Source organism: Phasianus colchicus, chromosome 1 (assembly GCF_987193195.1).
Source record: "Phasianus colchicus chromosome 1, bPhaCol1.hap1.1, whole genome shotgun sequence".
NCBI lineage: Eukaryota > Metazoa > Chordata > Aves > Galliformes > Phasianidae > Phasianus > Phasianus colchicus.
Genome location: NC_143436.1, coordinates 60221685 through 60238378, shown reverse-complemented (window position 1 = coordinate 60238378; position 16694 = coordinate 60221685). Strand labels below are relative to the sequence as shown.

Genomic DNA, 16694 nt, shown 5'->3' with positions numbered 1-16694 from the left:
GGAATCTCTCCCTTTGAAATGGTATGTAATTATATATGTCTATTGGCAGTCTTGTTGTGGAGCATTTATACTAAATTAACTTACAACACCTGCTGGTGTCTCAGGAATGATGATGATATTTTGTACACATTCCATAACTATGAAAGTTGTTAAAGTTAAAACAAAATTAATACAGAAAGTAGCATGCCTTAATAGCCACAAGATGACTTCAAGGTCTGCTCAGACCTATGTGGTCAGGAAGGACAGACCTTTATGGCAGGGTTACAAGCATTTTTTTGAATAAGGGCATTCAGCTCTGGAAATTCATGATTTTTTTATTTTTATTTTTTGATGGTATTAATAATATTTAATAAGTTTACAAGCACAAGTTGTTTTTTTTTTAACAGTTTGCTATGAGGAATGTAATGACCAAATTATTAAGCTAACTGTTACCATTTAGCAGAACTTGTCAATTAAAAGCAGTTAGGTATCCAGCAATTTCTACTGAAGAGAAGGAAGCTCAACTCAGAAAACGTTAGACACACTTAAGTTTTCCTGCCTTTCTGACTGAGATTCTTGTACCTACAGGCATTTGAGGAAAGCTTGTGTAGATACTGAAGGCAATCTGGAAACAAAGGGATTAACCCATTTTCCCAAACCAAAGACAGAAAAAGGGTTGCAGAACAGAAAAAAAGGAAGGAGGGAAAGAATGAAAGTGAGAAAAAAAATCAGATGGTGTGCGTTTGTGTCAAGGTGGGAGGGTCTCCTGATCCTATGCCACCACTACTATCAGATGTCAATAGCAATCTCCAACTGCAAGCCAGACTTTGCCTTCTGCTGGATGCATGACAGACTGGGTAGGAAAATGGTTCTCTGATCCTAACCCAGTCTTGAGAGCCAGAACAGGAGGTTAGATAGTACTCAGCAGCAGAGGAAGTGGGTTTGGAGAAAGGACTGCTTGTTGAGCAGAGCACCCAAAACAGCAGTTTCCCATCCACCCATCTGACATCAGGAATCATCCAGAAAAGATTCGAAAAGCAGAAAAACTGTCTGGGTGATATCCACAAGAGGTCACAAACTTGGTAAGGAAAGGCCAAATCAAGGCAATTTCCTCAGGTGTGTAAAATCAATTCCTTCTTCTTCTCTTACTTCCATGGCTGTTTTTCTCTCTCCCTTTGCCGATTATACCTGCTTCCCTCACCCTGCCCTCCTGGGACACTTTATTCAACAGACACAACACTGGCAAGTGCAGTGCTTACAAGTTCTTCACGTTTTCAGAGTTAAATCTCTCATTTATACAAGGGGATATCTTCCAAGAGAAACTGCTCAAGGAGGATAATCCCAGAGCAAGTGGCCTCTGTGGGTTCTATTGCAACCACTGCCTCTCAGCAGCCGCTTAGCAGGATTTGGCACAGGTCTGTCTCTCACACTTAACCTTCCTTCTATGTGAAGAAGAGGGCAGCGGAGCTGAGTTCAAAGAGCCTGGATCCAATGCCTTCTTCTGGCAGCATCTGCTGGGGGCCCTCGGCCAACTCTGCATCTCACTTCCCTGTGAAGGGAAAAAACTGCAGTGCAGAAACACTCCAGCACGGGTCAGCAGCTCTGCTGCATGTGTGCCACATTTCAGCATTGTGAAGTTGTGGAAATACTCATGGGGATCACAAGTCACAGTGTAGTGCTTAAGCTGCAAGCCCAGAAAGATTCCTAGGTAATTATGGGTCACTGTTTTGCTTGGAAATGATTTCAGAATTTGAACATAAACTCACTATAATGTTTGTTTCTGACAGAGGGTTAGGGTTGGACTTGCTGATTCTTCATAATAATAAGGGCCAACAACCAAGCAGAACGATATTACAATAGACACTGTGCATGCAGAAATATCTGTCCCAAAGAACTTACAGTTCAAACACAGGCAGTGGTTGAAAAAACCAACCAGAAGAGATTCCACTCCTTTCATTTTACAGACTGGGGAAACTCTGCGATGCTCAGCAATTCAAAAGCTCAATATAAAAATTGCTTCTCCTGCTGCATAAGAAAGTCTGAAATCTAAAAATCCTTCCCATGCTGCAGCAAAGCAAAACAAATATCCTTTGAGAAGGGAAAGAGAGATCAGCATTACTCTGCTCAAAACAGCTGAGTCTTCCCTTGTTCAGGTGATTCCTTCAAAACTAGTTAAAATCTTAAGTCAAAATCAAACAGAAGAGAATTCCACCTGGGACTTTCTCAACTAACACCTGACCACAGAATTTTTGATACTCAAACACGTGCAAGAGCATATGCACACATCCATTCAAATCAGAAACTGCATTCTTGCTGTCATCAGTACAATGTTATTTTAGCTCCGTTACATCTGCCTTCCTGACAAAACAACAACACAGCTGTCCTCCAACTACGTTCCAGCAACCTGCCAGACACAGCACAAAGCCTACAGCAGAACTGAAGTCTCAGCCTGGATCTTCTAAATCCACTGCAATGCTTGAAAAATAGGCCGTGCCTCCTCTTTATTTCTCTTTTCACCATTCAGTTTTATATCCAATTTGCAAGTACATGGAAGTATTGGAAAAGCTGGGCTAGCTGGATGCCACTTCCCTTGCTCTACAACTTTTTGAACACGCAAGTATAACTGTAACATTGCAAACCCCTGTGTTTGTGTGTATCCTGGAAGATGATCAAACACATTCACAACGAGTGCCTTATGGAAAGGAACAAATCAAAATGAAGCAACAGTTAAAAACTAAGTTTTAAAAAATAACAGTAAATAAGAGCAGAAAAGGAAAAATAACAGAATCATAGAATGGTTTGGGTTGGAAGGGACCTTCAAGATCGTCTAGTTCCAACCCCCCCTGCTATAGGCAGGGACACCTCCCTCCAGACCAGGTTGATCAAAGCCCCATCCAGCCTGGCCTTGAATGCTACTGGTGGGGGGCATCCACAACCTCTCTGGGCAACCTGTTCCAGTGTCTCACCACCCTCACTGTAAAGAATTTCTTCCTAATATCTAGTCTAAATCTACCCTCTTCCAGTTTAAAACTACTCCCTTTGTCCTGTCGCTACCTGCTCTTATAAGAAGTCCCTCCCCAGGTTTTCTGTAAGCCTCTTCAGGTACTGGAAGGCCGCTGTAAGGTCCCCCTGCAGCCTTTTCATCTCCAGGCTAAAGAGCCCCAGCTCTCTCAGCCTGTCCTCATAGGGGAGTGCTTCAGTCTGATCATCTTCATGACCCTCCTCTGGACACAATCCAACAACATGATGTCCTTGTGTTGGGGGCCTCAGAACTGGGTGTAGTACTCCACGTGGGGCCTCATGAGAGCAGAGTAGAGGTGCAGAATCACCTCCCTTAACTCACTGGCCATAATTCTTTTGATGTAACCCAGGATATGGTTGGCCTTCTGGGCTGCAAGTGTGCACTGTGGGCTCATTTTGAATCTGTCATCAACTGACACTCCCAAATCCTTTTCCTCAGGGCTGTTCTCACACCATTCTCTGCCCAACCTGCATCTGTGCACGGGATTGCCCTGACCTGGGTACAGGTCTTTGCACTTGGCCTTGTTGAACTTCATGAGTTTTGGCATGGGCCCACCTCTCAGTTCTGTCCAGGTCCCTCTCGATAGCATCCCTTCCCTTTAGCATGTCAGCTGCACTGCTCTGCTTGGTGTTATCTGCAAACTTGCTGTGGGTGCACTCGATCCCACTGTCCATGTCGCCTACAAAGATGCTAAAGAACAAGGGACGCAGATTTGATCCTTGAGGAACACCACTCGTCACTGATCTCCACTTGGACACTGAGCCATTGACTGTAACTCTCTCTGAGTGCGACCATCCAGCCAATTCCTTATCCAGTAAGTGGTCCATCCATCAAATCTATTTTTCTCCGATTTGGAGACCAGGACGTCATGCAGGACATTGTCAAATTAATGAACCTTACTGAATAAGAGCTAATTCTTCAATGGGAAATGCCTGATCCAGCTTTAAAACACCCTTGTGACTAATAGCTTTTTACATGCTACCTTTTCAGTCAAAGTATTACAAGCAATTGCTACTCAACATCTACTTTCGTAATGAAGTATGGATTAGCTGAGTCAGGTATATTGAAGAAACTGGAAAATAAAGGTTACACACACACTGCTTTCAGCTCTGTGTGTGAGTCACCAACAACCATGAGACCTGTCTGGTGACTTGCTACCCTCAGATCTGTGATGTTTTATATATAGCACTCTGCAGATGAAAAAGGAAATCTGAAATTCACATTCAAGAGAAAAATTGTTTATGAAAGCAAAGGTTTTCAAATCAGAGCTCAGAAGATCCTCGGAAGCAATACATACAACTCTCTCAGATCTCAAAGTGCCCTGAAATCACAGAATCACAGAATCATAGATTCATAGAATGGCTAGGATGGAAGGGCCCTTAAAGCCCACCCAGCCACAGCCCCCTTTCATGGACAGGGCTGCCACCCAGCAGCTCGGGCTGCCCAAGGCCCCATCCAACCTGGCCTTGAACACTCCAGGGATGGGGCACCACAGCTTCTCTGGGCAGCCTGTGCCAGGGCCTCACCACATTCTGAGAGAAAAATGTCCTCCTATTACCTAATCTAAATCTCTCCTTTTAGTTTAAAACTGTTCCCCCTTGTCCTATCACGCATTCTCCCTTGTCCTTGCCCATGTAAAAAAGTCAGTCTTATTCATGTTTATAAGCTCTCATGTCTGACTTGTATGTTGAAGCAGTGATTGCTGTCAAGTAATGTCAGGTGACTTTCAGGAGATGTTCACATGAAATGCATGCTCACTTCAGGAAACATTTATTTGCCATAGGAATTTCTGTACTGCCTTCAGGGCACATGAACAGCTTGGAGACACAAGCATGTAGCCTGCAGAGTTGCAGGGCATCACTGTCTTCCATCTCAGGCAAGGAGGGGTGGCACAGCATACAAGTTATGTGATCAAAGCAGAGCAGCAATTTATGTAGATCTGAAAGTACATGTTTTCTTTAACAGGATGATTGAGTCAAGTCTGCAATCTAATTGCATAAACTAAGAATTAGCTCCTCAGATTGTGGGTCAGCCCTGCCTAAGGGAAAACAACCCGAGCTCAATATTCACTGAGGCCAGTTTCTCCAATTTTTCCCTCACTAGCAAGAGCTTAATGGAAAAAAATCATTTCCACTTCAATACATTTCCATTTATACCATTTATCTGTGTCACAGACAGCAGGTCAGCATAAATTAGTTTATGATTAAGAGGCACCTTAAGAATTAATTCACAGGAAAACTTGAATCAGCTCAGCTACTAGCACAGTTAAGGCTCCAAAAGTGTGGCACAAGCCTGTGTCGAGCTGAGAATACAGCAGCAGATGTGTGATGATGTACCCAGTGACATGAGTAGTCCCCGGCATGGCCCAGCTGGCAGCGGCCCTAGGCCAAGTAAGCTCAGGCAGCAGTAGGGCGGAGACTGCAGGCCCCACCTTTGATAGCAAGGGCATCCTGAATTAGCTACTGCTCCTGCTTTTGGTCCATGGGGGAAACAATAATAATCCTACATCACTGGACATTTTTCCTGAAGTGACTTTGTTCAGGACCACCATTTATTTATTAATTTATTTTATCTGGCATTTTCCACTTGTAGATAACAGGTTGGCCATGAGGCAGCAGTGTGCCCTTGTGGTACAGAAGGCCAATGGTATCCTGGGCTGCATTGAAAAGAGTGGGAGGTGATCCTGCCCCTCTGTTCCGCGCTGGTGAGACCTCACCTGGAGCGCTGTGACCAGATGTGGAGTCCTCAGCACAGGAGAGATGTGGATCTGGTGGAGGACATCCAGAGGAGAGCCACAAAAGTTATCCCAGTGATGGAACATTTCTCCTGTGAGGACAGACTGAGAGAGCTGGGGCTGTTCAGCCTAGAGAAGAGTCGGCTGAAAGTGGATCTTAACAATGCTTATATATATCCAAAGAGTGGGAATCAAGTGGATGGGACCAGGCTCTTTTTAGTGGTGCTCAGCAACAAGACAAGATGCAATGGACACAAACTAGAACAAGAAGTTCTGCATGAACACGAGGGTGTCAGCACTGCAACTGGCTGTCCAGAGAGGTTGTGGAGTCTCCTTCTTTGAAAGTATTCAAAACTTGCCTGGACATTTTCCTATGGAACCTACTCAATGGAATGTGCTGTAGTAGCGGGTTGGACTAGATGATCTCCAGAGGTCCCTTTCAAACCCCACAGTTCTGTGATTCTGTGATATTTGAAATGCAAATTCAAACTAAGTCAACTTTTTTTTTCTCCTGTTCTTAAATGTAGCGATATCTTATAATGGGAAATATTAAGATCAAATTTTAAAAGTGGACAAGTGATGGACTACGTGTGTGCAGCAATAAGGACAGTGCCAATCTTCCCCTACACCTCATTACTAATGAAAGCAAGGCTGTAGAACAGGCCTGTACCAGCAGTTCACCTTGTTTGCAGATGTTTAAAAATCGTTTGATTTTTCAGGCTAAATGACTTCTCTAACAAAACCGAGTAACTTGAAGTTGAAAAATAGTTTTGATTTTTCTCTGAAGGTGAAAGTCAAGAGGATAATTGATTCTTTGGGTCACATTACTCATCTCTTTTCCTGGGGAATGAGCACTATGCTCTCCTATGACCATGGTGCTGCTGAAGCCCCAGATGTGGATCTCAATCACAGCGTAGACATGTTTTGTCCCCATGTGAATTGTTTAGTACTACTCTGCAATTGTTTCCTATACATTTTGATGAATACTAGTGTGGAGTGTGACAACTTAAATAAGGAATAGTGGAGAACAAAGATTTTTTGCATAAGTATTTGGTGTTAAAATGCTCTAACAGGCAAACACATCATTCATGTATTTGGCTCAAATAATCTCACTTAAAACAGTCTTCATATGAAAGATCTTCCAGACATCCTTTTTCTAGGGCACACCTATATATAAGTATAGCAATTTCAACTCTAAGTCCTATGGTTTTAAAAAAATAATGCAAAGAATGCTTCAGTCTTTGAGGAGCAATTACGCAAGCCCTTTGAAAAACAACTTGGGAAATGCTTAAAATTATAATGAGTAGAAATAGCGTAAGCTGTAAGAAGTTTATCTTTGTCTCATCCACATTCCCTCTCATGTTTAAATCCCTAGAAAGGCAGGCATACAGACGGATTGCTGAGGTTTCTGCAGAGCCTGTGATTTAATTCATCTCTCTCCAGCAGACATCTCACGCCAGTAGCATTCTGTTACTGATCCTTGGGAAATTGTGGCAGCTATCGCAGAGTGTTATTAACTTGGACACTGCTGGAAGCCTGGACACTCACAATACCATTACAATGCCAGAGTCACATGGGAAAGCTGTGCTCTGAATGAAATAAAGGGCACTTGCAAGAGTATTAATTTTTAAGATTGAATAAACTACAATAAAACTACGTACAACAGCAAATCTGTTTCTGAAAGGGAAGTCTGTAAGCCCCAAGCTTATACAACATTAGCTGTGTGCTACACCATGTGCCTTGCTTAGTAATAAGCATGACTATTTGTATCAGCTTTTTTGAATTCATTTGGAGTCTTGAGGTCTCTTGAAAGTCATAGGAATACATCATAATCCAAGCTATAATTTTTAGAGGATGAAGTTTAAAAGGCTGCAATACTGAAACTTCATCCTGTAGACTTGCGGAGAAAAAATATCTAAACCTTCCCTTTGGCTTTAAAATGTCCAGTGTTAAAATCTGGCACTATTTAAAATACTCTCCATATCCAGAATGCTGTAGCCTGAAGCCACAGGAGTTCTGCTTCCAGAGCCTCCAGGTACAGCTTCCAACTTTGCAAGCCAAATCTGTCACTTCTAGCAGTCTGTTGCACCTACCTACTGAAAACAACTAGAGTAAGCCCATGGAACTCTGTGTTGTCTCCAATAGAGTTAAGGACTTGTCTTTTTTGTCCTGCCATTGATAGTGCAAGCCCAGGTCCCTGCTAGCTCTTGCCTGTCCTATCTTTGTTCAGGTTTTGCCCTGACACCACCACAGCACATTCGGACCAGATGCTTTGTGTTTTCAGATTGAAATACTTTGGTCACAGTGGCTTTTGCTCTGGAAGTACACAATCCCAAGTTTGGTTCATAAAGCCACAGTGACAGTTCTGCAGCACCAGACTGCTTTAAAGCTTAAACTATAAGTGAGTGACAAATTGAAGATTAAGGTAGTTGCCTGCAACCCAAAAAGTCTGGGAACCAAGAAGCTTAAGAGAATGAGCTCATCATTTTCCTACGGCAGTCTCTCTACCCCTTAGTTCAATTGCCATTGCTGTGAAATGAAGTTACAGCCTACTGCAATCCCTTCTTTTGAACAACAAATGGGATAAATAAAATCCATAAAACACTGCAGAGTAGCTAGATACCAAGTTGACTGCAGCAGCCACAGCACAAATACCTACCAGTTGGCCCTTACACTCTTGTATCATGATGGGAACACTTTCAGGGCAAGCTGGACAACGTCACCCAACACCTTCACCTCCTCTCTCTTGCATGCCTTTGTTGAGGAAACACTGTTCTTCAGCTACATGGCTAGAAATAAACTGTTTCATCCTTAACTTCTTATTGGCTAGGGAGAAGAACACTTCAGAAAAGCTAGTACCATCTTTGTGTAACCCTCCTGTCCATCCTTTCCTGCTTAATACCCAACTTGGTCAGTGAATAGAGTGCACCTTCACCTGAACACCATCCTTTGCCCTGGCAACCCACTACCCAAGGTTGCTTATAAAGCTAAGGTTTAAAGCCAGTAGAGCTTGGAGCTCTGGCCAGCTGTTTCCAGTATTTGAGGTATTCAGAGCTCTCTCTTTCCTCAAAATGTAATCTGCCTTTAGAAGGCAGATGTTTTGGGAGAAGTTTCAGGTTCCCAGCAGACAGCCAGCAGACTTATTCTATGGTCAGGATTGCACAACAATTTATGTGTTTACTTAACTGTCAAGAAATAGTCCTTATTCTTTAAAAAATGAAAACATTCCTTGGCAAGCTTTAATGAAAAGTTTCCTTCCAACATGGCCAAGGGAAACATAAAAAAAGTCAGCTTACTTTTTCCACATGTGTTGTTAGCAGCCTCACTCACTGAAACAGTTTGGTGAGCTGAAGCAGATTTTGGCTCAGGGCTCTGATGTCTAGTGTGCATTACAGTGAACTCTGACTTTGGGTTAATTGTGCTTTCTTGTTTGAAATCACGCCCTGTGGACACAAGACCATCTCCTCCTAATCTTCTGTTGAATTTGGAAAGGCTTCAGTAAGTCCCAGACCACTGGAAACAGTCCAGAGAGCCCATTGTCTTTAAAGCAGAAAGGGAAAGAAGGGTAAATCTGCGATTTTGTTTCAATCATTACTTCCTTTCACCTTCTGCCGTTGAAAGAACCTGGGGCTAAGAAAGTGTTTCTCCCTGATGGATCTCAAAGCTTAGAGAAGCAATTTCAGTAATACCTAGGCCAGTTATATCTCAAAAAGAGGAAGGCTGCTTTGTTTTCTCTTTCAGGAATGGCAAGAATGACATTTAGAAACAGTTGCAGCACAGGATCCAAGCGCTCAGCTATTAGGCTGTGCCAAAACCGAGGCTTTGCACTTCACTCCACATTCCTCACCTTTGGGAACCAGCATTACGATGCCATTTACATAATCCCACAGCTTCCCTAACACAACTACCCAAGGGCTTTTCTCTATGCCCCATCAGGATGTGTCTATATTGAATAAGGAGATAATGGTCATCTCAAGGATATCTCCATATTTGCTAGTAGAGGGAAAGGAAAAAAAAAATCTGAATTTTGGAGGGCAGAGATGATTAATTCTCTCTATCTTTCTCTTAAAACAAACAAACAAACAAACAAAAAAAAAAACCCAGACCAAAGAACAACCCACAGTGAAAACAGAAACAAGCAAACTCTTGCATTATGGCCTATCATTTGGAAGACAACAACATTTATTACTGAATTTCTGAATTTCTGGTAGAAGCACTTTGGAAGTTGAGTCAAAAATATTTAATGCATATTTTGCATCCATCTCAAGGACTTTCACAAAAGTAATGAACACCCAGGTGCTGTATATCTGCACAGAACACTACTAAAATGCAATGTGACAAGCAGGGCTTTTTCTTTGGTGGGGTTGGGTTTTTTTTGCTAATGCTACTAGCTTACACTAAAAACTTCCAGCTTTTCTGTGAGTTCACAAGCAAGGACCAAGGTAAGAATGATGAGCAGGGATGGGGAGGCATTTCAGAAGTGTTAGCTGCTTAGTATTGAACTCCACTGTCAGGTGGCACAGGCCACACAAATCAAACAGAGGAAGAAAGAATGGAAACACATGGAAGCAGAAGGGAGGGGAGAAACAGCCTAATCAAAACTAACAGCAGGATTTCTGCTCACACTTCAAACCGAGAGCAGCTAAAGCCCTTCATTTCTGGTTCTTGAAAGCAAACCCCTGGAGTTTGTGTGGAGAAGTGCTACACAAAGAACAGGCAACCCTTTGAATTCAGTCATTTTCAGAACTATCCTCCTTCCACTTCCCCCAGCATTTTTCCATTCCGAGTCCTTTATTCATTAGTATTACTTTTACATGCTTACTGACCTTTTCTTTTATAAGATAAAACCAAGTGTTCACTTTTGGAACCTGAAATTCATTATCTCAAACCACCCATCATACACTGTTTTCAATTTCAAGCTCTCTGGTTTTTGAGATGTTGCTTGAACCACATCTCCTGAGAAGACTAGGTGTGCATATCTTTTCTCATTTTTGTTAGAATTTACTCATACCTCTAAGCTTCATATTGTTCATTGTAGTCTGACCGAACATTTTCCCCTTAACTTTTCCAAAGCACATTTGAATAGATTAAGATCACAGAAACAGCTTGGGCACCCAGTGAAACTTAATAGAACCTATGAAAAGCCTGGACATCCCCTTGAAAGCCATCAGGAAGCTAGAAGTTGATTTGTTTCTTTGTTGCCATGCATGCTGGCACAGCAGTCACACACACAGCTGTTAGCTCTGGTGCCAGACTCAACCACCAACACATAGAAAAGAGCAATGGGGACTGAAACCTCAGAGCTTGCCGAGCACTAACTAAAGGTTCCCAAAACTTGCAGCAGAGCATTACAGAAAGAAAACCAGAAGAGAAAAAGTAGGAGTCAGATTTTCAAAAACTTGCTGGCACACTGCAGTGTGTACAGGCTCTGTGCAAGCAACCATTGCCAGCTCAGCTAGCCTTTGCCAATTGCAGTCATAAATGCCTCAAAAATAAGCACCAGCAATCTTGTCATAAAGTATTTCAATCAGGACTGTGAGGGGATGCCTCTGCATCCACTCAAACCCAACGCAGTATCAAACCTTCAGCCTGTAAGTGCTAAAAACTATCCATGCTTTAACTAGAACATATCCCATCATACAGGACAAAAGAAGTCTCACTGAATTTCAATATGCAGCTGAAAGTTCAAAATGAAAGCAGCAGCAGTGTTTTCTGCAAGATATATTTCTTGCTGCTGGTATTTTTGCAGAAGATAGGATTAGTTTCATGCTGTCTTGCAGCACGATCAAGGGCAGTGTAAGGATGATAATTAAGTGAATTCTATTGCTAGCTGTCACAAGTGATAAATACAATGCATAATTAAACAAGCGGCACCTAGACTGCCTGGAGGAAACAATTATTTAGTGCTTTCATTAGGACAGCCTCATTTCTCTCACGTTTTTTCATTATGTACTTGTGTTTTAACAAATCTGCTAAAAACCAGTGGCTTATTATCAGCTCCCACGACTGCAGCTGCCCAGGAACTGCCTGGTGGGAGCAGACCCACATGTGTCACTGGAGGAGATCTCACCTTGCGAGTACAGGAGGATCTGCATTTCCAGCAGAACGCAGGTGAAAACCTGGACCAGGTTCTCCAGCCCCAGCAGCTCGAAGACTTCCCGCAGCGGGTAGTCAGAGAGTGGCAGCTCATTGGGTCCGGGTCGCTGGCAGATGATGGGCTCATAAACCCCATAAAACTTCAGCGACCGGCCCGGGGGCGGCAAGGGCACCTCATAGAGTATGTTGTGGATGTAGCTCTCCAGGGGCAGCGGTGGCGGCTGCTGGGAGGTAACCGCCTTGTAGAGCTGGACCAGGAACTTCTTGCAGGCTTGCATGAAGGGCAGAGGGGTGATGAGACATATGCACTTGGAGACGTACAGCGTGTCCCTGCTGATGTCGTAGGAGTTGTACCGCTGGAGCTTGGCAAGGGAGGTGGCATCGCCCTCATCAATGCTGCTGGCCAGGGAGTCCATGCTGCATGAGGACGAGGCGCAGACGCTGCTGTACTGCTCAGCATTGTGCATCTGGTACAGCGTCTGCATGGCCGTGCAGATCTGCTTGCTCGTGACCTCCTCGTAGAAGGTGAGAACAAACCCGTAGGTACGAGAGCCATCTTCTCTGGTGATTATAAATGAGTGGAGCTGTGGATCTCTGTTGTCAGCCTGTGTCCTGAAAGACAGCCCTTTGGGCATACATAGCTGAGGAAGAGAGAAAAGAAACAGTGATTTAAGTTACAATTTTATTTTGTTACCTTTGCCTTCTGGGCACTTTTCTTTCTTCCATTGCATCATAACAAACTGTTTGTTATTAAACATCATCCTTCTGAAAGGTAGCCCAAGAACAAACAGCCTAAAACAGGTGCTACTTAAAAGAAGAGAGAGTCATGACTGATGAAAGCCTCAAAATTACTCATCTATTAAGTCATTATGACTTATCTTCACTACTACTGTGTAGCATTTGTCTCTTTTGTTTAAGTAGCATATGAAGACATTCAGATTTGTTCTCACTTGCATATATTGTGCTCACAGTACTTTAAAATCGAGTTATGCAGAATTCTTATAATTCATTGATCTTCCTTAATTTTCTTAAAGAAAATAAAGCAGGTGATGGACAGCTATCACATTTCCTTTCCTCTGTAAGTACTACAGAACAGCTTAGATTGGCAGAAGGAAGAAGTGGGAAAAAAGTAATTATGAAAACCTCAGTTTTGATTAACCACACAGCAAAATATATTGCAGTGATTACACTGTACTGAGTGTTTCTTTGTGACACAGCCCTGGTGATAACTTGAGGCATTTTTCCGGGCATTCCTCAGCAATTCTATCAGCTATCTAATACACAATAACAAGTTTCCAGCAAAACATGTTGGAATGTGCATCAACACAAAACTTCTTATGTTCTGAACAAATCAGTGTGCTTATAAACAAAGCTTCCTTCATTTCTTCTATCTGAAGAAAATGAGAGATGAGAGGGAGACCCTTCAAAGCACTCCTGCTGTTCCAAAAGGTAACACTAGAAGACAGCTGTCAAAAATGCTGTGAGCCTCCATTCAGCTGAGCACTTCCCTTAACATCTCATCTTGACCAGTCCAACAGTGGCTATAGCCTTACCAAATCTGACCAGTTTGAAATCATAGGTTATAATCCCTACACTATCAGTCACAGATCATATTTTCTTTACCAAAAAAAAAAAAAACCAAAACCCAAAAACAAAAAACAACAACATGGATATGCAAATAATAATATATACTGGTGCAAACAAGAAAGGATAAACACCAGGGAAGTTCAGATCACCTGAAACAATTGCTAAATAAATTTCCTACAAGTCTTAAATGTTATTCCCTCCTCTCTGATATACTCATTGTGCACACTCTCACCCATTAAGTTTCTGCCATAGCTTAGCATGTGCAGAATATCAATATTTTAAGTCCCTGGCTGCAAACCCTGACAAGGAGACTGCTGGGTTTGACCTCAAACAAGGCATGGGAAAAGCAAGAGAAGATGGGAGAGCACTGAGGCAAGGGAATGACCAAGAGCCACTTAAGCTACTGAGATCAAAAGGAATGACCAGCACTCATTTCCAAGCAATGCAGAGAGCTTCACATTTGCAACTAAAGCATGAAAACTTTCATCTTAGTGCCTTGGACATCAATCACTCCATCATAGCTGTGTTATTTATGCCAGAGTAAAGAGTTGGCAAAAAGCATTTTGGATATGTTTTTTGTGTACAACACAGAAAACTACACAAGATTGCTGATCCAAGGATTGGATTTTCATTTCCAGAGCATTTCACTATTTACAAGAATATTTAAACATATTTATCAGATGGAAAATAGGGAATTAAATCATGCTTCATAGACTCATAATCAGCACTGCCTGAAAAAGCAAAAGGAAACTGTAACAAAGCAGGACAAAAAGATAATCAATTAATCAATACCTCCTCTTTAGAATTGATGAGCAGGAGATGCTTTTTTTTCCCTTAAACACAGAAGCACACAGGCAGGATGTGTAAGCTGTAATCCCTGCCTCCTGCCAGCAATCACCTATTTCAGATGTTTCTAAACCAAAGGCTCCCCCTGGACCAATGCCCATCAGCATGATTCACCTCTTCTCCATTAGATCCTCTATTTCACTTTTTAAGCCCCTGTATCTTTTTCATGCTGTGGGTGATGGAGTGGAGGGAGGGAGGAAGGGAGGCTTTTCTTTGAATTAAGGCTCGTTCTTTCAAAGTAACCTGTAATTATTTTATTTCAGTAGATGAAATTTTAAACAGACAACGTTTCCTTGGACTCCAGGAATATATGTGGTTATTTACATACCTAAAAGGACTAAAGTAGGAGTATTAGTTCCTAACAATTTCACAGTTGCTCTGTACCGAGACCTTCAGTTTGGTATGAGAGAGAACTCACGGAATGGTCACAGAAGATAGCGGGTGACAGTAGGCAGGGATAATCACTGAAAGCAGTGTGGGGGGAAAGAAATATTTCCCTATTAAATAGAACTCTGCATACTTTAAAAGAGAGACAAAAAATGACTCGCAGGCAGAGTGATTTCTCAGGAATCAGGGGGTTATTTTTAAAGTGACAGGATGGTTTCAAAAGGCAATTGAAATTCCCAAGGCATCCAGCAGCGCCGAGTTCTCACAAGTTAACCTTCAAGGATTTATGCATCTTCTTCTCTGAGGAAAATTGCTTCTGGAAACTCACATAAAGCAAACACATAGGCAGAACTAATACAGCAAGGCAAGATCAGAAAGGCCAATAATTGCCTCAAGGGATTCTGTGGAGGTGGATATTACTTTAAATGATGTTTCAGATCAAAACAATAAAGAAGTTTTCCAAAAGACGATTTAAAAGACCATTAAATACTGCTGCTGTTAGTAAATGCTTTTTTCTTCCCCTCCGAAGACACTGCACATGAAAGCTGTGTTTTTCAGCTATTTGATTTCAGCTGAATGCAGCTTGTTCAATTATTTTATTTTAATAGTTCTCTCGCTGCTTTTGATATTCCATTTTTGCCTGACAGTGTGATCATACTTCATGAATACAAGACATTTTCAATGCGAGGGACAAATAATGCAGCAATTCCAGCTATTGCCTCTTACTGCCATATTCCTGCTGCCCAACCCCATCACTCCTCCTCTGATCATCCCTAATTCAGGGGCAGAACTAAAAGGCAGAAATTGCCTCAGTAGTTATTATCATCCTAACTGTGCTTGTCGAACATCGTTCTGATTGCTCTGTGCCTTCTGTGTATGCAAAGTAGTACAGAGACCAACCCAAATATCACACAATCTCCATCAGAGCACATTTGGAAGCAGAGAACAGAAATTCCCAGCTGTCAGTGGGCAGAGTGATTGATACTGGCCTCAGGCTCTTCTCTGCCTTTCTACACATGACTGCAGTGCCACTGTGCCAGCTCTCAGTGTCATTGCTACCTATTGCTCTTGTGTTTTCATGTTAAATGCTTGGCACAATTAAAAAAAAAAAATTCAATTCCATGGAAATAAAATGATCTTTGGAGACTTCCAGACCTTTGTTATTGCAGAGAAGTTTCAAAATGTGAACTAAATGCCATTCAGACTGCATTTCCAAAATCCATTTGGTTTTCACGTGTTCACCAGGTCTCTGTTAGGCCAGGAGATGCTCCTGATCTCACCTCTGCACCAGAAGCTGAAGTTGATTCTGATTTGAAGTAGCCAGTATGTAGACCTACCCTCCTCAACTCTGAAGCACATGTGAACTCGACTGGAGTGGGAAGGGGCTCCCTAATTTCCCTACTTTAGTTAGGCCAAACAGACAGTTTTTAAAACAAATGGACTTGGCTGGACTTGGCTTTAATAATACTATTACAACTGTTCACTTTGAAGTTATAAAACAAAAGTTATTCTCTGTCCTGGGAAGCTTAACTTACTAAAAAAAGGGAGATTTAGACTAGATGTCAGGGGGAAGTTTTTTTACTGAGACAGTGGTGAGGTGCTGGAAAAGGCTGCCCAGAAAGGCTGTGGATGCCTCGTCCTGGTGTGTTCAAGGCCAGGTTGGATGGGGCCCTCGGCAATCTGATGTAGTGCTTGATCTAGCAGTTGGCAACCCTGCCTCTGGCGGGGGAGTTGGAACAAGATGATCCCTGAGATCCCTTTCAACTCCAGACATTCTATGATTCTGTGAAACAACAATAATTTGTTGCCTCTCAGGAGGCAGTCTTAACATGTGCTTTGATGATTTTGGAAACATCCTTTGAATATAAACTCTTTCAGAAAATTTCCAGTGGTCTTTTAATTCTCACTGCCCCTGTACAAAACTTCAGAAACAGTTTTTTCTTCTGTCACCAGGTCTTGAGACTTAGGCACACTGACAAACTCACAAATTCAGCTATGAGGAAAGATGTAGAAAGGATGCACTAGTGCAGAGGTACCATAAAA

General features: G+C 42.3%; 1 protein-coding gene across 3 annotated transcripts in view; it reads right to left on the bottom strand.

The window, feature by feature from the left end:
- Nucleotides 1-16694, bottom strand: part of DENND5B (DENN domain containing 5B) — a 113239-nt gene that overhangs the window by 45206 nt on the left and 51339 nt on the right. For all 3 annotated transcript variants that reach the window (XM_090144802.1, XM_090144788.1, XM_031589833.2), the window contains one exon: nt 11806-12472. In XM_090144802.1, the coding sequence (XP_090000928.1) occupies nt 11806-12472 (667 nt within the window). The remainder of the gene's footprint in view (nt 1-11805; nt 12473-16694) is intronic.